Source organism: Drosophila mojavensis, unplaced genomic scaffold, assembly GCF_018153725.1.
Source record: "Drosophila mojavensis isolate 15081-1352.22 unplaced genomic scaffold, ASM1815372v1 contig_80, whole genome shotgun sequence".
Classification (NCBI taxonomy): domain Eukaryota; kingdom Metazoa; phylum Arthropoda; class Insecta; order Diptera; family Drosophilidae; genus Drosophila; species Drosophila mojavensis.
Genome location: NW_025318906.1, coordinates 12,437,226 through 12,458,770, shown reverse-complemented (window position 1 = coordinate 12,458,770; position 21,545 = coordinate 12,437,226). Strand labels below are relative to the sequence as shown.

At 38.3% G+C, this 21,545-nt stretch overlaps 2 protein-coding genes across 3 annotated transcripts in view; both read right to left on the bottom strand.

Annotated features, from left to right (window-relative positions):
- Window positions 1–6,880: 6,880 nt before the first annotated feature.
- LOC6579652 lies at window positions 6,881–8,015 on the bottom strand. The gene has a single exon (XM_002005498.4). It carries the CDS (start codon window positions 7,748–7,750, stop codon window positions 7,160–7,162), a length of 591 nt encoding a protein of 196 aa, XP_002005534.1. The 5' UTR covers window positions 7,751–8,015; the 3' UTR covers window positions 6,881–7,159.
- A 10,074-nt stretch (window positions 8,016–18,089) lies between these two features.
- LOC6579650 overlaps window positions 18,090–21,545 on the bottom strand; it is a 64,273-nt gene continuing 60,817 nt past the window's right edge. The window contains exon 14 of one of the 2 annotated variants that reach the window (XM_044010701.1): window positions 18,090–20,193. In XM_044010701.1, the coding sequence (XP_043866636.1) occupies window positions 18,980–20,193 (1,214 nt within the window). In that variant the 3' untranslated portion in view covers window positions 18,090–18,979. The remainder of the gene's footprint in view (window positions 20,194–21,545) is intronic. The other variant, XM_044010702.1, reaches the window with a different exon arrangement.

Sequence of the window (21,545 nt, the reverse complement as noted above, 5' to 3'; positions counted from 1 at the left end):
CCCGGACTCTTCGCTTTTGGCCAAACGGTAGACGTTTAATAGGCAAACTGAACTGCCAACACTGCCTGAGAACGGCCTCAGCTTTGGCCACATAAGCCGTCGGCCTCCCTCTTGGCCAATGCAATTTGCGAAACGAAAATACCTGCATGGACCCTCCAGGACGACTGTTTGCCAGTCGGATCTTCGATGGCCATTGGCTGTGGTAGTGAATGTAACTGTAACAGTAACTGTAGCCCTTGCTCTGCTCTGGCTGTGGCTGCGGCTGTGGCCTTGGCAACGCTTTGTTGCATTCTCACGCAATATCTGAAATGGGGCGCCTTCAGTGGTCCACATGGCCGAGAGTTTAGCATTTTAATAGGTTCCTAATGCCATTCACTGCCGCCAGTTTGTTTATCTAGCAGCTTTTCGGCCAAGTGCCAATAGGGTTTACGTGCGCCCTTAAATAAATCGACTCTCGCCTCGCAGCACAATTGAATTTTGTGCGAATCAATGCAACTGCATGAGAAACGGAGCTAATTCATGCCATTGACAAGCTCAAACATGAAACTCGACCCAAGCACTTGAGCTTTTCCTTATCAACTCGGCTGGCAAATTGCATTTTACGACTCGTATTTCTAAAGAAGTTCAGCTGTTGCATTGTTGTCTGCACTACTGACTGGAATATACTCTGTATTTTTATTATTTTTATTTTTATTTTTATTTATTTATTTTTTTTTTTTTTGTATGTGAAATATACTATATAATAGGGTATTCTACTACGCTCTGTTTGAGACAAATAGAAAAGAATAATTTTGTTTTTTTATAAGATGTTTAAATGTGATATATAGTCCATAAATTCTATAATAGCCAATATATATTCCATCTATACCATATATATACTATTTTTACTGCCTATATTTGCTGCTCAATCTACACCCTAGATAGAGATCTACATAGATCTACAGTCTCTATACTCTCTATACCATTTACTCGATCTATATCTATCTGTTCTATTTATACTATCTCTACTATCTATATAATCTATACCTTCAATCGCAACTCTACTATTTATAACTTATTTACTATTTTTGCAACATAAATTTGATATTTGATATTGACTTGTTACTAAATATATTTAATATGCATTCAATATTATCAACTATTTCCTATTGCTTAATAACAAAGCATTGCTCAATTGCACTAAGCCTTCTTTTGCACATTCTTAATGCGTATATGGTCTACATGCATACACACACATATATATGCACGCAATCACACACACATCACATGCACACACACCCACACAAATCTGTAGTCAGTCGCAAGTGGAGAACAAACAAATTGAAATAGTTTGCATTATTGTTACAGTGAAAATGTCAACTATCTCCTTATGTGTACTCGGTGAATATTTAGTTATGAGAGCAGAACACAAAATTCGGGGCCAGATTTTCGTTTATATAACTTTTGTATGGATGTCAACCGTTGCTATGAGAATTTTACAATAAAATCTCTGAACCAAAAAGCCAAAGAGAAGAAAAACTTTTATGATTTATAATTGTGCTATGTTGATTTATTTTTAAAATATTTAATTGTAATATAAAAAGTTTTTTGTGTTGTTATTTACACTTGAAACTATTTTTGATGATTTAATATTATTTCTATTATGATATATATTCAAAATTGGAAATTGTTTTTGGGGTACGTTAAAGTTGGTTTTATGCTGATTTTAGGTATATATTAAATGATATTAGGTTTTTTTTTTTTTTTTTTTTTTTTTTTTTACATCGAAAACTTATGCAAATTATATTTATATAAAATATTTCATAGTGTAAAAATTTATCAATTTGTTTTGTTAGTCCAGTTTTTTTTTTTTAAATTAATTTTTGACAAAACTTGTTTGATTTATTTTTATTTATTTATTTTTTTTGTGTTTAGTTCAAATCAAATAGATTTCATAAATATTTACGTACTACAATATGTTCAGCAGACTGAATGTTTATGAATTTTTAAAATTGACTTTTAAAGCCATTGAAATTGATTGTTAAAATGTTGATTTTTTTATTTTATAAAGTGTTCAATGGAAATCTAAAAAATATATACAAAATATCTTACTAATTAAATAAAAAATACTATAAATGGTTATATTTAAGTAAAACCACGAACTACTGCTAAAATTATATATTTAAATTCAATGCATCGCTGCAAGCTGAAGTATTCGTAAAAATGTTTATTTTATTGGATCTTCACTTTACTTTAGTATATATGAAATTTAATTAAAATTTATCTACCATTAACAACAATTTAAAACACATAAGACCCAATTTATTGCATGTGAATCGAAAACGAAATTTCGATTTAATACTTTAAGAAAATGTAAAAAAAACAACTATTTATATATAAATGAAGTGGACACGTAATTATGTTTACGGCTGCATCTTTAAGCGCAGATGCACCGCATATTCTGTTAAATATTAATGATGTTGTCAATTCTCAACCGACTGCCCCGCCCACACACACAGCCAGCTAGCGCCCAGTCACGTTTCTCGCTTGGCTACGCTTTTATAATAGAGCTCGGCGCTGTTGGTCTGGCCTGATGTGCCTTGGCCTCTGTCGCTCTGTAGAAGCCAAGTATGCAATATATTTGATGTATATATATGCATGTGTTTCTCCCACTCGCACACACACACACACACACACACTCTGTCGCCCGCCCTCTGGCATGTAGCCATCACTATCATAAACATTAACGGCTTTTACTTACCCGCTGCTCGTGGCTGGCAGTCACTTTTGCACTTGACACAAAAGCGAAATGTAGGCAAGCTGCTGAATTCTTTTATGAAGCATACTTTTGAGCGCTGCTGCTGCTGCTGCTGTTGCTGCTGCTGCTGCTGCTGCTGTGATTTTTCACAAGCAGCCAAGACATGTGGAGCACGTCAGGCACGCAAAACTTTGACCTACAGCAGATCCGTTAACCAGAGAGCCAACCAACCCAGTGAGCGAGGGAGCGCGCGATGACATGTGCCAGGGCTTATAATAAAAGGCGACAAAATGTTGTCGCTGTCTCACATCTGGCCATATGTGTACGCAAGTACCGCTGGCACTTTTAAAGCGTCTATTTGTTATTTGAAAAGTTGGTAGCGAGCACGCTGGCTTACCTATACACTACCACACACACACACACACACAAATGTATATATAGATGTTTGTATATATGAGTTACCTGCACAGGTAGCCCTTGGCAGTTGACTGTTTACGCGACCACATAAAAGCACATAGGCGCCGTGGCGTTTGCTTGCCAAGTTTTAGTGCGGTCTCTTGACCACACCCCTTTGTGGTCAGCCCTGAGACGAGGCGCCTTCAGGCGCATTCAGCATGCCCGGCACGTTCCGTTTCATTTAAAAGTTGGGGCTAGCATCGAGTAAAAATCAAATAAAATTAGCACAAGACGCGCATGTGTAAGCAGCGGAAAATTGTTTTCAATTTGCGCCAGGTATATGCCCATTCACACACACACACAATCACACACACACAGTTGAATTCGTGAACTGGCTCCTTCAATCGAAACTATTTAAGTACATCGTAGGCAATACAAGTTTGTAGCTGCTTTCGAGCATTTTACGTGCGATTTACGCAAATCCAAAGCAAATGAAAAAGCAAAGATAATCGAAAGCCTCGCCGAAGGTTGAGCTGCAACTCAAAACTGTTTTGCTTAGCATCAATTATCAATGAGCAATGCGATGGCTTAGGCATGAATAAGAGTTGTGCATAAGCCTTAAATTTTATTGCAATACAAAATTCATTTAAATAAAATTAATTAAATAAACTTAATTAAATAATCAAGAAATTCTCTAAAAAAAATAATATCGGATTATTTGGCACATTTCATGCGCATTCTGCAATGCCTTAATTTACTGAATGTACTTTAATCAGGCATTCCAGCATGCTTACACTTGTGCGTGCTCTCTCTCTCTCTCTCTCTCTGTCTTTATCTTTCTCCCTCACACACATACATATTGCCATTCAATAAATACAAATTACACATTCATCACTGTCAGCGTCGATGGAAATTGTGCTTTAATTTCACGCCTGTGTCCTTGCGGCGCGTCGCCGAATGAGTTGCCTTTAAATTTGCATGCGAATCGACATCAAGTTGTATTTACAATATATATGTACATTGAATTGGCAAACATAATGATTTTTAAAATAATATTAAGTAGATTCATTAAAAGTTGAAAATAATGGTGTTTTATTTCCTCATCCATTTCTGTATACAATTTGATTGGAGATATTGATGTTTTTTTTTTTTTTATAATTCTACTGTTAATTGATATGCATCTGCATTATTAAGAGAAAATATTGCAAAATATTTAAAGTATTTTTTAATTAATTTTCTTTCTTAGTTACTTGCGGATTTCACTTAATTTATTGGTATGTAGATGCGTTCATGAATATGGTTTATGCTTCATTGAATGTAAAAAATAAATTAAAATAAATAATAATAATAATAATAATGAACATGCTTACAATAAATAGTGGACAAGAAAGAGAACACAGTTATATATATATTTTGGGTCTGATCAATAAGGTAGATCTGGGGAATATGCGTAATAGAAATGCCTATATATGTACATATATTACCTGGAAATCTATTAAAGTGTTCTCTAATTTTGCTTTTCATACATTTATAAGTCTCTAAGTATACGACTTTTACATTTTATATTTTATATTTTACATGCACATATTTAATATATATGTATTTATGTTCATGGATGCTCATGGTTTTATTTTCATTTATTTATTTATTATTTATTTATTTATTTTATTTATTTTTTTTTTATATTAAATGGGTTTAGTATTTAAATTTAAAATATTAAATCAAATATTTAAATACTTTTTTCATTCAATAAAATAAAGTAGCAAATTTATTAAAAATTCACTCAATTTTAATTGCAGTTCAATTAACATGGCTGCCATAGGCTAAATACCAACTCTCTCGATTATATTATTTGCATATTAATTTTCAATTACTGCGACGTTTAATCTGAGTGAGCTGCACTGGTCAACCTCTGGCCATTGGTTTGATTTCATGTGCAAGATTCTCAAAATGGCATTTGATTGCATCCATTTATACCGGTTCGCATGTGCTGGAAGGCAGAGCATATTGGCTTTTGGCATGGAGTCGTAGATTTTCATATGGGAAGTGAGATATGGATTTGTGTGACTCTCTATCTACCATAGACTCTTAGCATGAGCGGCTTTTAAGAGCGAATTGATGCTTTAATATATTAAATTTGGTAAAATTATACAGATTTCATAGAGTTGTCCCCTCATCTATATCTCTGTCAGCTTTCTAGCTAGACCAAAGTCTTTCTTAAATAAAATTTGGAATATTTGATAAGCTGCTAACTGGCATTAAGCTGTCTCTTATAGGTCTCTCAATTATATATTCCATGTGGCTTGTAAATGTCCGTTTGAGACATTTTAATGCCGATTGCAATATGCACATGTGTGCGTGTGTGCGTGAGTTGGCCTACCAAGTGTGCTTAAATTGAAATAATTTGGTCAGCCGCACCGCAAATGCAGAGCTGCCTTTGGCAAAATTTCTAATTTCAATTTCCGGTAAGCAATTAGGGCGCAGCTTTTGATGTGGCTTCTGGTCGGCTTTGAACTTGACGGTCATGACAGCATAAATAACTAAGTAGCTGACAAATGGCAAACGTATGTATGTGTGTGGTGTGTGTGTGTGTGTGTGTGTGTGAGTTGGTAAACTCTTAAAGAGCAAAGCTAAACAATTTAGATACAAGCAACTTTTTTTTTATAGAGGACTTTGATTGCAGCGAACCAAGAGCTAAATTTTAATGGCTAATTAAGCGCGAGTCGAAAGGGTTTCATTACCTGCCCGTAGACTGCTATAATGGCTGAGGTGTGCACCTGTATTACAAAGGCATTAAGCGGGGAGCACCTGCCGCTGGGCTGGTGACATCGACGGGCGTGTGTGATGCCATTTAATGCCAATGCTTTTATTGAAATGTTTTTTTTTTTTTCTTGCTTTTTCTTTTTATTAAGTGCGTTGCGCCAGGCAGACGATGAGTTTTTAATTAACTTTTGGTAGAGCCGTAGCCAGGCCTTGTGTAGAGGCAAATCGGTTCGAAGCGGCGCATTAATTAGTTACGCATTTGAAAGGCACACACACAAACACACACACACACGCACGCACATACACATAAATGTGTATGGAAATTTGTAAAATTGCCCGAGCGCACCACATGGCGTATGATTAATGTGAGCATTTTGTACATTTTATTAAATAAATTGTAATTTATCATTGAGCAACAGCGATGCGAAAGCAAATCAAATAAATTACACAGCACTCGAGCAAAAACTTTGACCATTAAACGCTCTAAACAAACAAACGGAAAGCAGTGACGATTTTAGTCCACCCACCGAGCCAGCCAGTCGAACCACCCAGCCACATCTATCGCCGCACTGATTCGATTCGAGTGCGGTTTGTTTTTGTTTCACTCACTCTGCTGCTGCTGCTGTTGTTGTTGTTGTTGGCATTTTTGTTTGTGTTCATTTGTGGAGCATTTTATTGCAATTGATTTTTGGTGCCGCCAGCTGCAGAGCCGGACAGACACAGCCGGCCAGCCGTCCAGCCGTCCAGCCGGACGGACACAGCCGACACAGATACGGGCTCTGAGGCGAGACAAGTGTTGCGGCTGCGGCTTAAGTTTGTCGACAAATTGAAAACTTTTTGCGCAAGAAAAATAAATGAAAACACCAACGAGCCGACCGCAAAACCAAAGTCTTTTGGCCGCCAACAGACCCCCGCCCCCGCACACCCCACCAAAAAAAGAAAGAAAAAATGAAGTCAAAATCAGAAAAAAGAAAACAATCAAAGTAAGCGAGCAACAAATGCGACTCGGCTTTAATTTCACGCGTCTTGAGGACAGCAAGGCTAATTTTTTTTCATCTTCTTCTTCTTTTCTATCATAAATAAATAAATGACTGCCAAGTAGTTGGCCAACAAATTGGCAGTTGCGTGCAACAGCTGCTCAGGGCTGCTGTCGGCTAACCGGCTTAGCCAGCTATAAAATATGCATGCAGTGAGTGTCGCTGTGTCGCTGTGTGTGTGAGTGGGTGTATCTGCGTGTGTGTGTGAGTTCGTCGCCATTTGACCCTAGGCGCCACCGGCTGAGCTGTAGCAGACGCTGTAGATGGATCGCGGCCGGTGGGGCAGATGCACCAGCGCGTGGTGCTGCACCTCGTCCGTCTGCACATCGGTGCTGGAGAAGGGGGACGCGCCGGTGATCTGGCTGAAGCGGGACTGATAGCCGCGTATGGCCGACACTCGCTCGCGCCAGGTGTGCCAGAAGTACTGCTTGTGTATGTGGCCGCCAAACTCAAAGATCATGGGACGCTCCGCCTTGAGCTGCGGATCCACCGGCTGCACGCTGAGCATCATGAGGCAGCGTTCGCGCTTGCGATAGAAATTGAAGCGTATGTACTCGAGCGGCACCATGCTGATCAGATCGAAGCACTCGATCTCCGGATCCTGGCCCAGGCAGCAATACCAGCTCGGCTCTCCATAAAGCTCGTCGTCCCGGTCGAAGTTGTCGCAGCCGAAGAGCAGCTTGGTGCCGGTCAGAGCGATTTGGTACTGGCGCAGACCCACGCCGTGGTCATCGACTAGTGTGAAGGGACTCTCCACCATTACCGGCTCGTAGATCTCTTGGTATTCGGTGAGTAGAACTTTTTGCACTCGGAACATCGTGTCAGCAGCAATCGTAATCGTAATCGACTTTGCCAACGACTTTTTGTCTATAATTTAATTGAAATGTCAATCAAAGTTTCGCTGCTTGCTGTTCGCTGCTCGGTGCTCTCTCTCTCTCGCTCTCTCGTCTTCTCGTCTTGTGTGTCCTCGGTCTGTCGATTTGTTTGTTCTGAGTTGAGTTTCTTTTGGTTTTTGGGTTTCGGTTTCTGGCCTGGACTTGTCCCAGTCACACACACTGTCACAGTAGCAGCGCCTGCTGTGTGCTATCCCAAAACTGTGCTGCAAAGTCGATTAGGCGAATGCAAATCAATTCAGCCCAATTCCACACTGTGGCCCCAGAACCGATTTGCATCTGAATTTAAATTGCTATTTGTCCTATCACCAGTCCACTCTTCATTCTCCAGTCTCACATAGTTTGCCAAATGCCTGCATTATGTGCACTCTGTTGACCTCCGAGCGGTAGCCGAGTTCATGCTGCCCCCTGACGTCGCTTTTAAGCCATGTAATGCTGCTTGGCTTTTTGTGCGTCTGCAAATAGTCTACACTGAAGAAGGCTTTTAGAGCATCGAGTTTGCTTTTAAATAATATTTTTATTGATGGGCTCAAGTGTGTACTTTAAATGTTTACAGAATGCATATGTGGACATAAAATGCTATCTCTCTCTCTCTTTCTTTCTTTGCTTAGCTGCTTTTGCTTCAGGCAATATAAATAAGTTTTTCATTACTTTAAATTAAGCTCCTAGCTCTACATATTTTATAACAATATTTTTTCAGAGTTGAGATAAATTCTTTTGCTTTCAATAAAATAAATATAAAACAATTTTAATAAATTAATAACAAAATTAAATTTAATCATTTAAAAAAATTAAATGAATAAATATTTAATCTTTCAATAGAATAAATATAAAAAAAAGTTATTAATAAATTAATAACAAACTTAAATATAAAATAATATAAAAATATAAAAAACTTAATACAAATTAAATTTTAAAAAATGTAGTTATATGAACAAATATTTAATCTTTCAATAGAATAAAAAGAAAATTTTTTTTAGCAAATTAAAAGGAAAACAAAATTTAATTAATAAAAAAATATTTAATCTTTTAATAGAAGAAATATTGAAAAATATCCCAATAATATATAATAATTAATAATAAATAAATAAATACTTAATAGATACAAACTTAATTAATAAGTGAAAAAAATATATATATGTATATATATATTTTATATATTTTTTATTCAAATAAGATTATATATCGACCTGCTCCTTTAATGTAAAATTCTGTTGAGTTAAATTCAAACTTTATTAGCTGGTAATCACCATTTAAAGACTATTTTTATATGTAATATAATATTTATTTATTTATATTTATATTTTCACTCTAAGTAACACTAAAATGAAATAAATTGAATAAAATATTCTTTATTTATTGCCTTCAAGTATTACAATTGCAGATAATTTTGATCAGCAAATTGAATTTGCTTTTGTCAGTTTTCGCAATTCGTTTAGTTTTGTGATTTATGTCTGCTGCGCCATCAAGTAGCCTCGATGCTAGTAGATCTTGGCTCTACAACCAATTGCAATTGCTGACAAATTCCACTCAGAAATCCTTTCGAGCATTGTACAGCTGGCGCTGTTCACTCGATGAGATAAGCATATTTCAACCAGATTGACTCTAGCTGGGGCGAGAAAATGTCCTCGAGCTGTCATGTCCGAGATAATGTGCTATCCTAGGTTCCGTACGAGTTCAGCTAGTGCCAAAGACGAAAATCATCATCAATTAATTAAGTCGACTGGCAGAGCTGTCACAATTGCCACTTTCGGGATTTAATTAAAAACGTTTTCTTGGGCAAAATTTATGCTCGACTCCATGCGATGCGATAAATAGTCAACCGAAATATTGCTAGCCCATTAATTTGTGGCAAATTGTGGAGATTGCCGCAAATTGCGATGCGGTAATTAATGCAACAAATGTGTTTCACATCTAAGACGCTTCTAATTTGCACCACTTGATTTCGAGTGGTTCCATTGAAACTGTTTGCCCATCCAATTCGAGTGGCGAATGGCCTTCAGCCAGCCCATTGGCTTTGGCTTTCAAATGGCCGCAAAATGCATTTCCTGCCCAGACCTCCGTACAGAGATTCGAGATGGCCCATTCCGAACCTCCTCCAGCCACTAGTGGATGATGCGTCGACTTGCCCACTCGACTGACTCGATGGCTGCCTGGCTGGTTGGCTGGCTGGCTGTACACGTCAATTGTGCTTAAACTGAGTGCAGCAATTAGGTAAAAGTGGCTCTAACAACAATACACACAAAGCACATTTACACAAGCATACGCATGTGTGTGTGTGTGTGTGTGTGTGTGGTTTATTGCCGTTTTGAGCTTTTCATTACAAAACATTTCAGGTCTTTATTGTTAAATGCGACGAAACATGAAATGGAGAATCAACCATTGCTCATATGTACATACATACATATACATATAGTACAGCAGCAGCAACAACAACAGATAAAATTAGGAATACTTTACAGCTACAGTTACAGTTATAGATACAGCTGTGGTAGTCAGACACACACACTTACCTATGTTTGTTATTGTTCGCTCTCACAGTCACATATTCGTTGCCATTATTCACCTATACCTAATAGTGTTTACCTCTGCTCATATATACTTCTCTCTCTCTCTCTCTCTCTCTCTCTGACTGCTGTGTAATGTGTACTTTGTGGCTCACTTTGATGCATATTTCAGGCAGTGGTTTTTTCCTTTTCGGTACGTAATGCCGAGTGCATAAAAGCTCTATTAGCATTAAAGTGCCGCATAATGTTAAGAGTCCGCACTTGAAATGGGCTCGCAGCTTTATTGTTAAATATGACTCGCACGCGAGCATTATAAGTGGGCCACGCCTGTTTTTTTTTCCGTTTCCTACTTCAAGTTTTAGACATAAATTGTTACTTCCCGGGCAGGTACTTGAAAATTTAATTAAAATTTGGCGTTGCCATCAGAGGTGCAGGAAATTTGTGTCCATTTTAATGCCACTTAAACACAACTTGGTAAAAAATTGTATGAATTGAGAGTTATATTATTAAGCTTCAGATGCTTACTGTAGATATAAAACACTCATTAAAGTAATTAAATATAACTGTTTTATTTATAAGCATGCGATTAAAAAGGTAATTCATTAATATGAACTTTTAAATTCTATTAAAAATTTGCAATTCCAGCAGATAATTGCTTCAATATGTGAAATGTGGAAAACATAATTAAAGCATTATTTAAAATACAGTTGAAATATGCCCATTAGTTTTTATTAAACTCATGCTTGCAAGCAAAAATAAAATAATAATTAAGTGCTAAATTGTGTTAATGCTATTTATAGCACAGGCCAACAGGATTTGGTAGTCAAGTAAGGTCTTTATATATGCTATCAATACTATATCATTTTTCCCTTTTATTATTAGAGTCGGCTTTATTCAGGAGCAATTTATCGATTGAAATTATTATGCCACAGCCTTTTCCCTATCTTGTTATCTTTTACTCTTTTTCTCCCTCTCTCCCACTCCTATTTTCTCTCTATCTCCCTCTCTCTCTTACTCTCGTTTTATCTCCTCCTCTAATTCTTTCACTGCATCTCTGTGCTTTTCTCTCTCTATCTCTCTCTCTATCTCTCTATCTTTCACTCTCACTTTATCTCTCACTCTCACTCTCTCTCTCTATCTCTCATTCTTTTTTATACTCAACTTTCGCCTACATATCAACTGTACCGACTCTCATTTAAATTTATAAATTCTTGAAAAATTCATGTCTGATCCTAAACTTCCCCTATTTTTTCATATATTTTGTTAGCCAGTGTAGTTAAATCACAATTTCAATAGCTGTCATCATAGCTGTAATCAGTTTTCGCACGTTTATAATAAACCAATTACATTAACAATTTGCACTTTATTTAATATGAATAAAAATTAATTTATATCTATTCAATTAATCTGCAATGATATCATTACATAAGCCAGCACACTCAATATACTCTATACAATGGGCTGAGCACCTCATGTGATATACGTTTCTTGTAGAGACTTCAATTTCCCCTTCAACTTTAGGCCTCTAATTGCTAATTAGCTACTACGCCCAAGTTGCTTTGGCACTGCCTGCAGGGTATCTGCATAGTGCACCTCGCTCTCATCTCATCAGCCGTTAATCACTTCAGTTTGACATTTGCACCGCATACGCTTTTGATGTAATTAATCGCGTTTTTATTAATTGGAAACGCCGTTCCCATCGCCGTTCATGCGGTGGCCATGAGAGCAGCACAATGGGTGGACAGGTGGGTAGCTGAGTAAAGTGGTTACATAACTTTGAACATAAGCTTTGATATTTTCCCCCCACACACGCGCTTAAACTTAAATGGATTTAGTTCGACTCACTATCTGCATTTAAGACTTAAAAGCTGGAGCTTCGCATATTTTAGTTCTCTCTCTTAGCCACTTTTCTCCATTTCAGCCATGAAAAGTAAATCGCATTCAGTTACTTTTGTACGCCCAATTGAAGCAGCCATCAAAATGCTGAGCTGAAGTGGCGGATAAAAGTGGAGGCAGCGTTCAGCATGCAGATGTTCTATTAAGTGGGAATTACCGAAAAGAGGTTGTCAAGCCAGAGAGACATGACACTGCCATATGGCTTCACACTGTAACACAGTTGGCAGCTAGTACCTTGAATAATACCCTGTAAGTATGTCACGTAAGGTAGTTTGAGTAACAAAAGTGCAGGGAAGTAAAAACTCTCTCTCTCTCTTCCTCTTTCTACTACATCTAAGACCCCTAGCCTTTGCTTTCTCAGCTCTTTCAAATATTCAATGGGGTATCATTTATTTTAATATGCCCTACTCTAATATTTCACTATATCTAGTTTACTTTTTGCTTTGTTTTGGGGAAACTGCTTGAATGAGTAGGAAACTATTTACACGGTTTATCTTTATTGGCATCGCATAGTCGCAGAGCTTAAACTCAATTTTTGCATTTGGCGCTTATCGCACATCCGCATCTCCACCGACACATTTGCACAATTGCTTGTAGCTGACACGTCCGACAGACAGCCAGAGAGACAGACAAGTCCAAGTCCAAGTCGAAGGCGAAGGCGAAGGCGAAGGCAAAGTCGAGACATAGGTAGAGCCAATCTTTTACTGAATGTGGACTGCCAACAATGTCTGTATTCAAATGGCTATGTTTAAGCTAGTATGTGTGGATGTGTGTGTGTGTGTGTGGGTGCGTATGTCTCCGACAGGTGTGGGACCACAATCTCTGCACTTGAGGCAGATTTATTTTATACACATATATGTACACATGTATATATTTACATACAAATGCCTTAACTTTCTAATGCAATTCACGTGCACACTCAAATGCAGTTGTGCGTGTGCGTTTTTCTGTTCCACTTGTTTTTATACCCTGCACACAATGATAAACGGCCTATGTGGTATATGAGAGGATCGATAAAGGACTTTGGATTTAAATTGTTTGATCTGAAATTGAATGGAAGAAGGTTAAGCAGCTGTAGCTCATTTTAATTCTCATACCTTTGCCTGATTCTTTCCTATAAATATCTATTTCCTCCACTGGCAGTTTAGCACACAGTGTAGGGTATTTTCTAGTCAGGCATGTGTAAGTTTTGAACTTTTTTTTAATGCTTTCCTTTGTATGTATGTGGAGTTGCACTCGTTATGTTTGGGTAGAGTTCACATTATGTGCGAGTCCTTACAGCAGAACTATTTCTGCCAGGATAATGTTGCTACATCCATATATATATGCTTTATATATGCTTACATATATGTATGCAAAAATTGCCCTGGTATCGGTTGCTTAGTTGTTTTTCGTTCTCCCCTCGTTCCCCCACTCTGCCCGCTGGTGTAATGTACTGTGTGCAGCTTATGTGAAAACCACTTGAGTTTGGTATATGCAAACATGGCTATAGATTAGTTTTCATCTGATCAAAATATTTGCGAAGCTTTCCTCTCAGCCAATTAACAGCTACATTGCGGGCACGGAGCTAACTTTAAGGTAGCTTTAAGTCACATGAGAACACGAGTGGCCGTAATTTGGTCGTTTATTGAGTGTCTCTTGGTGTGGGAGAGAAGGAGAGAGACAGCAGATAAAAGCCTATCGCCCAGCTGCTGATTGTTTCGCATTTTAAATACTCTAAGGACAAACAAGAGTTGTATGAACTAACAGGAATGCAGATGCTGAGTGAAATGTAAATTGATATTTTCTGGTGTCTTTTGTAGTTTTAGAATAGTTAAAACATATATAAAATATAAATAGAATAAAAGAAAACTTAATACTACTTATTAATAATCATAATTTTATCCAATGAATTCATAGAAAATGTATAAAAAAAACTATGTCAAAATATTTAGATAGGAAATTAAAATTATTAAAATTGTAGTTTTAAAAAATCACGTTTATTTATTTTAAATAATTAAAAACATATATAAAAATTAAAATTATATAAAAAATTTTTTATAGTCATTTATTTATTTTTTAATACCTAAATATTTAAAAAAAATTTTTGTTATATTAAATAATGTTTAAAATATTTTTGTTTTGAAGAAATATAATATGTTTTCATATACTTAACTGTAAAAATGAATTTATTTTAAAATACAACTCAATTTTTGTTGTACATAATTCAATTTACCTTTTAGCTGCAAATTTATTTTATATTTGACATTTACAAACATATATCATATTCATATTCATATCTAAAACTTTTCAATTGTTAAATTTATTTTATATTTGACATTTACAAACATATTTCATATTCATATCTATATCTAAAACTTTTCAATTGTTTACTAATTCATTTTTCATTAAAATTTGAAAATTACGAAAACTTTTTTAATCTAAATTCATGTGGGAAAGTCGTCTCAAACAGTAATTTTAATTAAATACTTGAACTTTTCATTCAAACTTTCTCACAAAACTATTTACGAAAATAATTTGTGTTAAACAAAATGTTGAATGTGAAAACACAGTTTGACAATGTACAAAGCAAAAGCGTTGGCAAATCGCCGGACGCACCTGACTTTTTTTTTTACCTCTACACTTGAAGTAAATATTTGAGTTGTAGTTACGTTAAAGCTGTCTGTATAGAGAGAAAATGCCTCGAGTCATCTGTCAATATATGTTCACTTGTCAGGGTATTTGTGCATCGCTGCAATAAAGTTGGAGAAATCTCTTTTACAATATTATGACAGCAGAGCAAGAGAAAGGCAAAGAAAGTAAAAATTGGAAAGCCAAGCAGAGCAACGGCATGGCTAGACGTCGAAACAAGTGACTGGTGGCTGGTAATTTTCTCAATATCGTTTGGGCTTCGTTTGTTCTACCCCTCAGTAGCAACAGCAGCAGCTGCCCTTAATAAGGTGTTGTTGAGCAATTTAATTTTATTGCACTTATTTTTGGCATCTGAGCAGGCAGACGCAATCACACACAGACACAAACACACAGACACCCATATACATTTATAGTCCAGGCTTTTTGGCAGTTGCCTACTTTAATTTTAATTGGCTCCACGCACGTGAACCTAAATTGTTGTCCTCGATTGTTGTTGCTGTCGTTGTTATTGTTTTCACCATGTCGACATGTTCCTCTATCACATTTCAACTCCCTATTCCCTACTCCCAACTCCCTACTCCCCCACTCCATATACAGCACATTCGATGCTCTGTGCTTTGGTCCTTTATTGTTTCGCATATAAATTTGCTCGACGCTTTTGGTGTTTGGTTTTTGCAATTTTTGGCCTGCAAGTCGTTAACATGTTTTTATTTAATGCCATTTTGATGTGGCGCAAAGAAATTTCCACTGGCATTTATTGCCGTAATTAAGTGATGAAAAATGTTTCAAATGCTCTGCATCATCTCATCCCTAACCGAGCCGTGACCCCTCATGCCGCTCCCGTTGCCGCTGCCCCCATCAAAGGTCATCAGCATCGACAGGGTTATAAATTCTGAAGCACAGACCCATTCACAGTGCTCTTAAGTGCCTTTATTCTGTTATTTCGACTGCTCCAAACGACTGCTCTAACGCATTCAGATCTTCAATTTATGACCAGGCCGAAAGAAAAAAACACCTGACTTTTGCGCCGATTGCAACAGGCTCTTCATTAAATGTTTGTCCTTTTGATTGCCACAAATAAAGTCAAAATGCTTTCGTTTAGCTTGATATATGTATAAATATAAATATGTATATATATATACATATATATATATATATATATATATATATATATATATATATATATATTTTTTTTTTTTTTTTCAGGCAAGTCTATTAGTTTAATTGGATTTTCAAATGGAAATATGTGAACTGCATTAATATATCCTGTATTCTAGAAGCATGAGAGGGTATATGTGATCTGATGAATAGTTAAAGCCTGGTTGAGAACAAAGAGTTTGGCTTAGCTCAACACTGTTGCATTTTATTTTTAACTCATTCAATTTAATTTGTTTTAATATAAGATTTTTTGCTACTATAATTAAAGCTAATTTAATTTCATTTTAATTGAATTTTAATTCAAAATATATTATTTTATATCTATTAAAAATTTGACATATTATTTCCAGGGCATGCTTTATTCAATCACACCTTGTAATATGCATTTTTTTGTTTCATATTTTCAGGCGAGATTTTTTATACAAGATTTAAATGCTTTGGCAAGCTTAACAAAGGCATTGCCGGCATTCTTGAACCCAAATCCGTTGAAATTCCACTGGACATATTTTCATAGGAATCCACGCAAAAATGTTTGCTAGCTTAGCGATCTAACGTGCTTAAATTAGTTTCATATTGAGACAAACAAAAACTATTTGCACTTTGGCAGAAGGTATTAAATTATATATTAAGGGGTAATTAATAATTATGAAATGAATTTTGTAAATATATAATAATAAAATAAAAACTAAAAAAAAAAAAATATATATAAAATATAATATTTAATAAAAAATTGTAGACTGAATAAAAATACTTATTAATACTATTTATTAATATGCTTTTTCAGCACTATTTTGACTTCCGTTTATAGTATTAAATGAAAAGCAGCTGTGTCTAGGACTTAAAATTCAATTCAGGAATTGCTAGTGTTTTTAGTAATACTGATAGAGCTACAAGCTTAGTAGCTAGATAGAATGTTGAAATTTGTTTATTAATCAGATCACGTAAGCAGCAGGAAATGTAATAGCAAAATATATGCACTCAAATATGTTGGCCAATTCAATTTGAGTTTTAGCTTTAAGTGCGTCATATCTTCAAGTAATCTAAAGTATATCTAGAATTAATTAATGTTTTACCTAACTTTCGATTTCCGCACAGCTGTAGCTGAATAAAATATAATGTGAGGCTTAAAGTAGTGCCACACCAAGAGACAGCTTTAAATTAATTTAACTTCCAATGTGGTCGATGTGGAAGATGCTTAAAATTCAATACACGCACTTTGCAGCCAAGAGTCCTTTATAAACTTGATAACACTCGGGGCTCTGTCGCATGCGGGCTACTCTCCATGTGCGCGTGTGTGTGTGCGTGTGTTTGCACGTGTGCGTGTGTGTGAGGGTCTTTAACAGAAACTGTCAGCCGGCTGGGAATTTTAATTTGGAACGCAAACAACAAACAACAAACATCAGACGAGGCAACACTGAAAACATCGACAGGCAAATGCTGTAGAAACATTTAAATTAACGTCTCCTTTAAAACGGTTGACACTGTGCGTGTGTGTGTGCGAGTGTGTGTTGGAAAGGCATTCATAAAACGAGCCCATAAATGGCAAAAGGGTCACACACAAACACAAACGCAAACACGCACGCACTGCCACACAGGCATGTCCATAAAGATAAAGACCATAACGTTGCCATAAACCGAAAGAGTCCTCAAGCATGTGTGAGTGAGTGTGTGTGTGTGTGAGTGTTGAATGTTGTGTTTGAGTTTTTTCTCTTCACTAGGTAATGCTACTGGAAGTCATACAGAAGATACGCACACACACACACACACACGCAGGCGTACTTACTCGAAAATGGACATTGAGCTGAGTGAAAACAATTTGCACAGCTGGCCATTGGGGCGTATGCGTAATATTGCTCATACGACCCACTGGCTGTCGAGTGTAGCGGCTGCAGCGAGACGAGACGAACCCGCTGTATTTACAGACATTCATAATAAACCTTTATTCATCATTATATAGTTAAATAACATTTGCATTTTTCTCGTACATTAAATGTATTTAAAAATGTTTTCATATCATTTTGTTTGCTTTTTCATTTTTTGTTTGTTTTTTTTTTGTTTTTGTTTTTGTTTTTGTTGTTAAATAAATATTTGTGAACAATGCTAAATGAAAATTTAGCCATAATTTGTAATATAAACAATTTTGGTTATTTTCGTATGCATTTATGCGTGTATTTGTTTTTAGGGGCAATCGTTAGTAATTTTTCATTATTAGCTACAATTAAACTAAGCTCTGAAGGCTGAACAATATTTATATATATATATACGTTTCTATTATTTTCTTGAATTTCTTTTTGGCAGAGATATGTTTATTTTACAGTTTTACAACTAGAAGTAGTACGAACTCTAAGCTATTTATTTATATACACACATATATTGCACTTGATGCTAGTGAGAAGCGCGTTATTAACTATTTTAATTTTATTTAATTTATAATTATTCGGCTGCTCTTTAAGTTCGTTTTCATTTAGTTAAGCGGCTTAGTTAAATTATTTTGGGATTGCTACTTGAAATTCAAATTCAATTTATGCTAAAACACATGATTTACAACAAAATGGCAACGCTGCTTGTTTAACTCTGTACAGTTGTATGTGTGTGTGTGTGTGGGTGTGTGTGTGTTTGTGTTTGTGCAAAATATTCACAACATTTGGGGCTCATTATTGTTGCAAATGTTTTGCGCTTGTTTGCGTGGCTAAACGTGGCTTTTGGCTTTCACTGAAATCAGGCGTTTTAGCTCTCGATTATGGGCTTTAGCGCATAATATATGTATGTACATAGCTGTATGTACATATGTATATATGCATGTCTATATATATAGATTTGTTGATTAGTTGCTATAGTAGTACAATTAAATTTCATAAAGTCTTTCATTATTTAATTATCATAACATAATCATATACTAATCAATAGAATTTTTCAATCGGAGAACACATGCCATCTCGCTCTCTCTCTCTCTCTCTCTCTCTATACAGAAACCTCCTTGGTATATTTGGATCGATCGTTCAGATCGAGCACCAGCTTGTCGGGCCGCTTGGGTCGACCTGTGCCGGTGCCGGTGCCGGTGCTGCCGCTCGTCTTGTCCGTTTGGCTAGTGGAATTGTTCGATGCATTGGACACGTTGCCCAGCGACCTGGTCGCCTCGGCCGTCGGCTGTGCCACGGCTTCAATATCGGCGGAGCTTGCAGGCTTTGCCTTATAGAGCGCAATGTCGTCGGTGGAGCGAGCCACCTGGGTCACAGCGATGCTCACCTCCACCTCGGCACGGTCCAGCAGCTCGCTGCTGCGCGTCTGCCCGGAGAGCGGCTGGGGCGCGGGCTGGGTGCAGCTGCCGCTGCGCCGTCGGCCGGCGGGAGGCGGCTTGTCGCTAAGCCTATACTTACTTCTACAGTTATCACAAATTTGATACGAAATGCTGACCTCGGCCTCGAGCAGGTTGCGCGGCCCGCGCTTGCAGCTGGTGGGCGGCGTATTGGTGGCCGCAGTGCGCACAGCGGGTCGCCGGCGCTGCGCCTGGTCGAGGTCCTCCGACTGCGAGCACATGCAGTCCAGCTTGATGTTGGCGAAGCTGAGGCTGCCCTCCTGCTGGGGCGAGCCGAGCTCCTCGCAGGCGGTGCGCGGCGGGCAGCAGTAGTAGTGCTCCTTGGACGCGTCCAGGCACCGGCTGCAGATGATGTGGCCGTCGGCGCTGCGCCGGAGCAGCTGCTCTCGGAAGTCGTCGCCCGTCAGCTCCGTGTTCATCGACCGCTCCTCGTAGGCGGTTGTGGGCGTGGGCGTGGCCGAGGAGGGCGGCGTCTCCAGGACCATGGTGGGTATGCTGCCACGTGCCGCCGCCGCAGCCGCCGCTGAAGCTGAAGCTGACGCTGCCCTGCCATTGGCATTGTTGTTCTGCTGCAGCTGCTGATTGTACTTCTGCATCTCGGCATTGAGCGTCAGCAGGGGCAGCGCCGTTTGGCGCGCGGCCGCCGTCGCCTGGCCGGTGGATGCGTGCGTGGCGGCAGCGGCGACCATCATCATGCCACCGGGCGTCTTCAGGCCATCCAACAGACTCGATATGGTCATCACAGCGACGCCCTTGGGCGGCGCCATGTCCTGGATGCGCTGCAGCTGCATGCTCAGCTGGCGTATCTCCTCGAGGGCCTCCTGGTCGGACAGCTTGGTCTCTGCAAAGGAAATGATTGCTGGATGAAGTCGTCGGGCCGCAGCCCGCAAAGGCAAAGGCAAAGGCAAAGGCAAAGGCAAAGGCAAAGGCAAAGGCAAAGGTAAAGGCGAAAGCGAAAGCGTCGTTTACACGCCGCCGCCGCTTTCAACGGGCAAAGTTGCCAGCCAAACAAGTTTCGCACTAAAAAAGTTGCGTCTCGTGTCAGAAGTTGGCCCAGGATGGCTCGGATCGGGCTGGGGGTCGAGGACAATTTAAATGCGTATTCCTGTAGCTGTGGCAGCCAACGAAACATGCCAACATGGAAATGAAAATGGACGCTGTTGCGGCTGTGGCTGTCGACGTCGCAATCGACGTTGACGTCGACGTCGACGTCGACTTTTATACAAGACAGCCTACACTTGGCAGTGAGTGTCTAAGTGTGTGTGGTGTGTGTGTGTGTGTGTGTGTGTGGGTGGTTGGGCTGGCTGTGCTGTTTGCTCGATGATAAATGGCCGTTCAATTCAACTGAAAGCCTGTCAGTGTGATTTAAGTGAGTCCACTCAGCGCCACTTGACGCGACTTTCAAATATATACAACAAAAAAAGGGGATTTTTTGTACATTTTGTTGCCGCTGGATTTAGATTTATGGCTGTGAAATTAAGCGGCAGCAGTGGGCCAAGAATTGAATTTATTATGTGCGCCTGTGGTGGGCTACACATATTTGCACAGAAAAAAAATATATATATTTAAAATTCACCACACAAAAACAAATTCACATGAATATAATCTAACAACTTTGTCTCTAACTGAGCGGGAGTGTGTGTGTGTTGGTGTGTGTGTGGCTGGGTATATTTGCGGCTTTGTTATTGTTTAATTTAAATATGCAAATTGAAGGCAGCTAAAGCAGAAAGAAGCGAATGCAAGCCATGAGAGAGCGAGAGAGAGAGAGAGAGCGCGCTGGAAATTTAACGCACAATTTACGCAACCGCAAATGCGTCTTGCGGTCGTGCCGGGCAGCGTTGGCATAGAAATACGAGCAATAAAAAATTAAATATAAAAAAGAAAGCGCCAAATGAGAAAAGGTCGCTCATAAAGCATTAAAATATAAAGCGTCGCTCAGCCTCCCAGCACAGCACCGCCCCGCCCCGCCCCGCTCAGCCCAGGCCAACCCAGTTCAGTTTGAAGCCTGGCAATAAACTGCGATGGCAGCGCGGAATTAAAATGCGGCCTAGACAACAAGCCGCTCGTAACTGTTTTGCCAGCGACTTAATCATTTGACGTGCCACGCCCACGTGTCAAAGCATAAAATGCCACCTGCGATTGCTCCCGTCCGTCCTTTCGTCCGTTCGTCTGTTCGTCCGTCCGTCAGCTTCGTCTTGCTGTGCTGGCAAA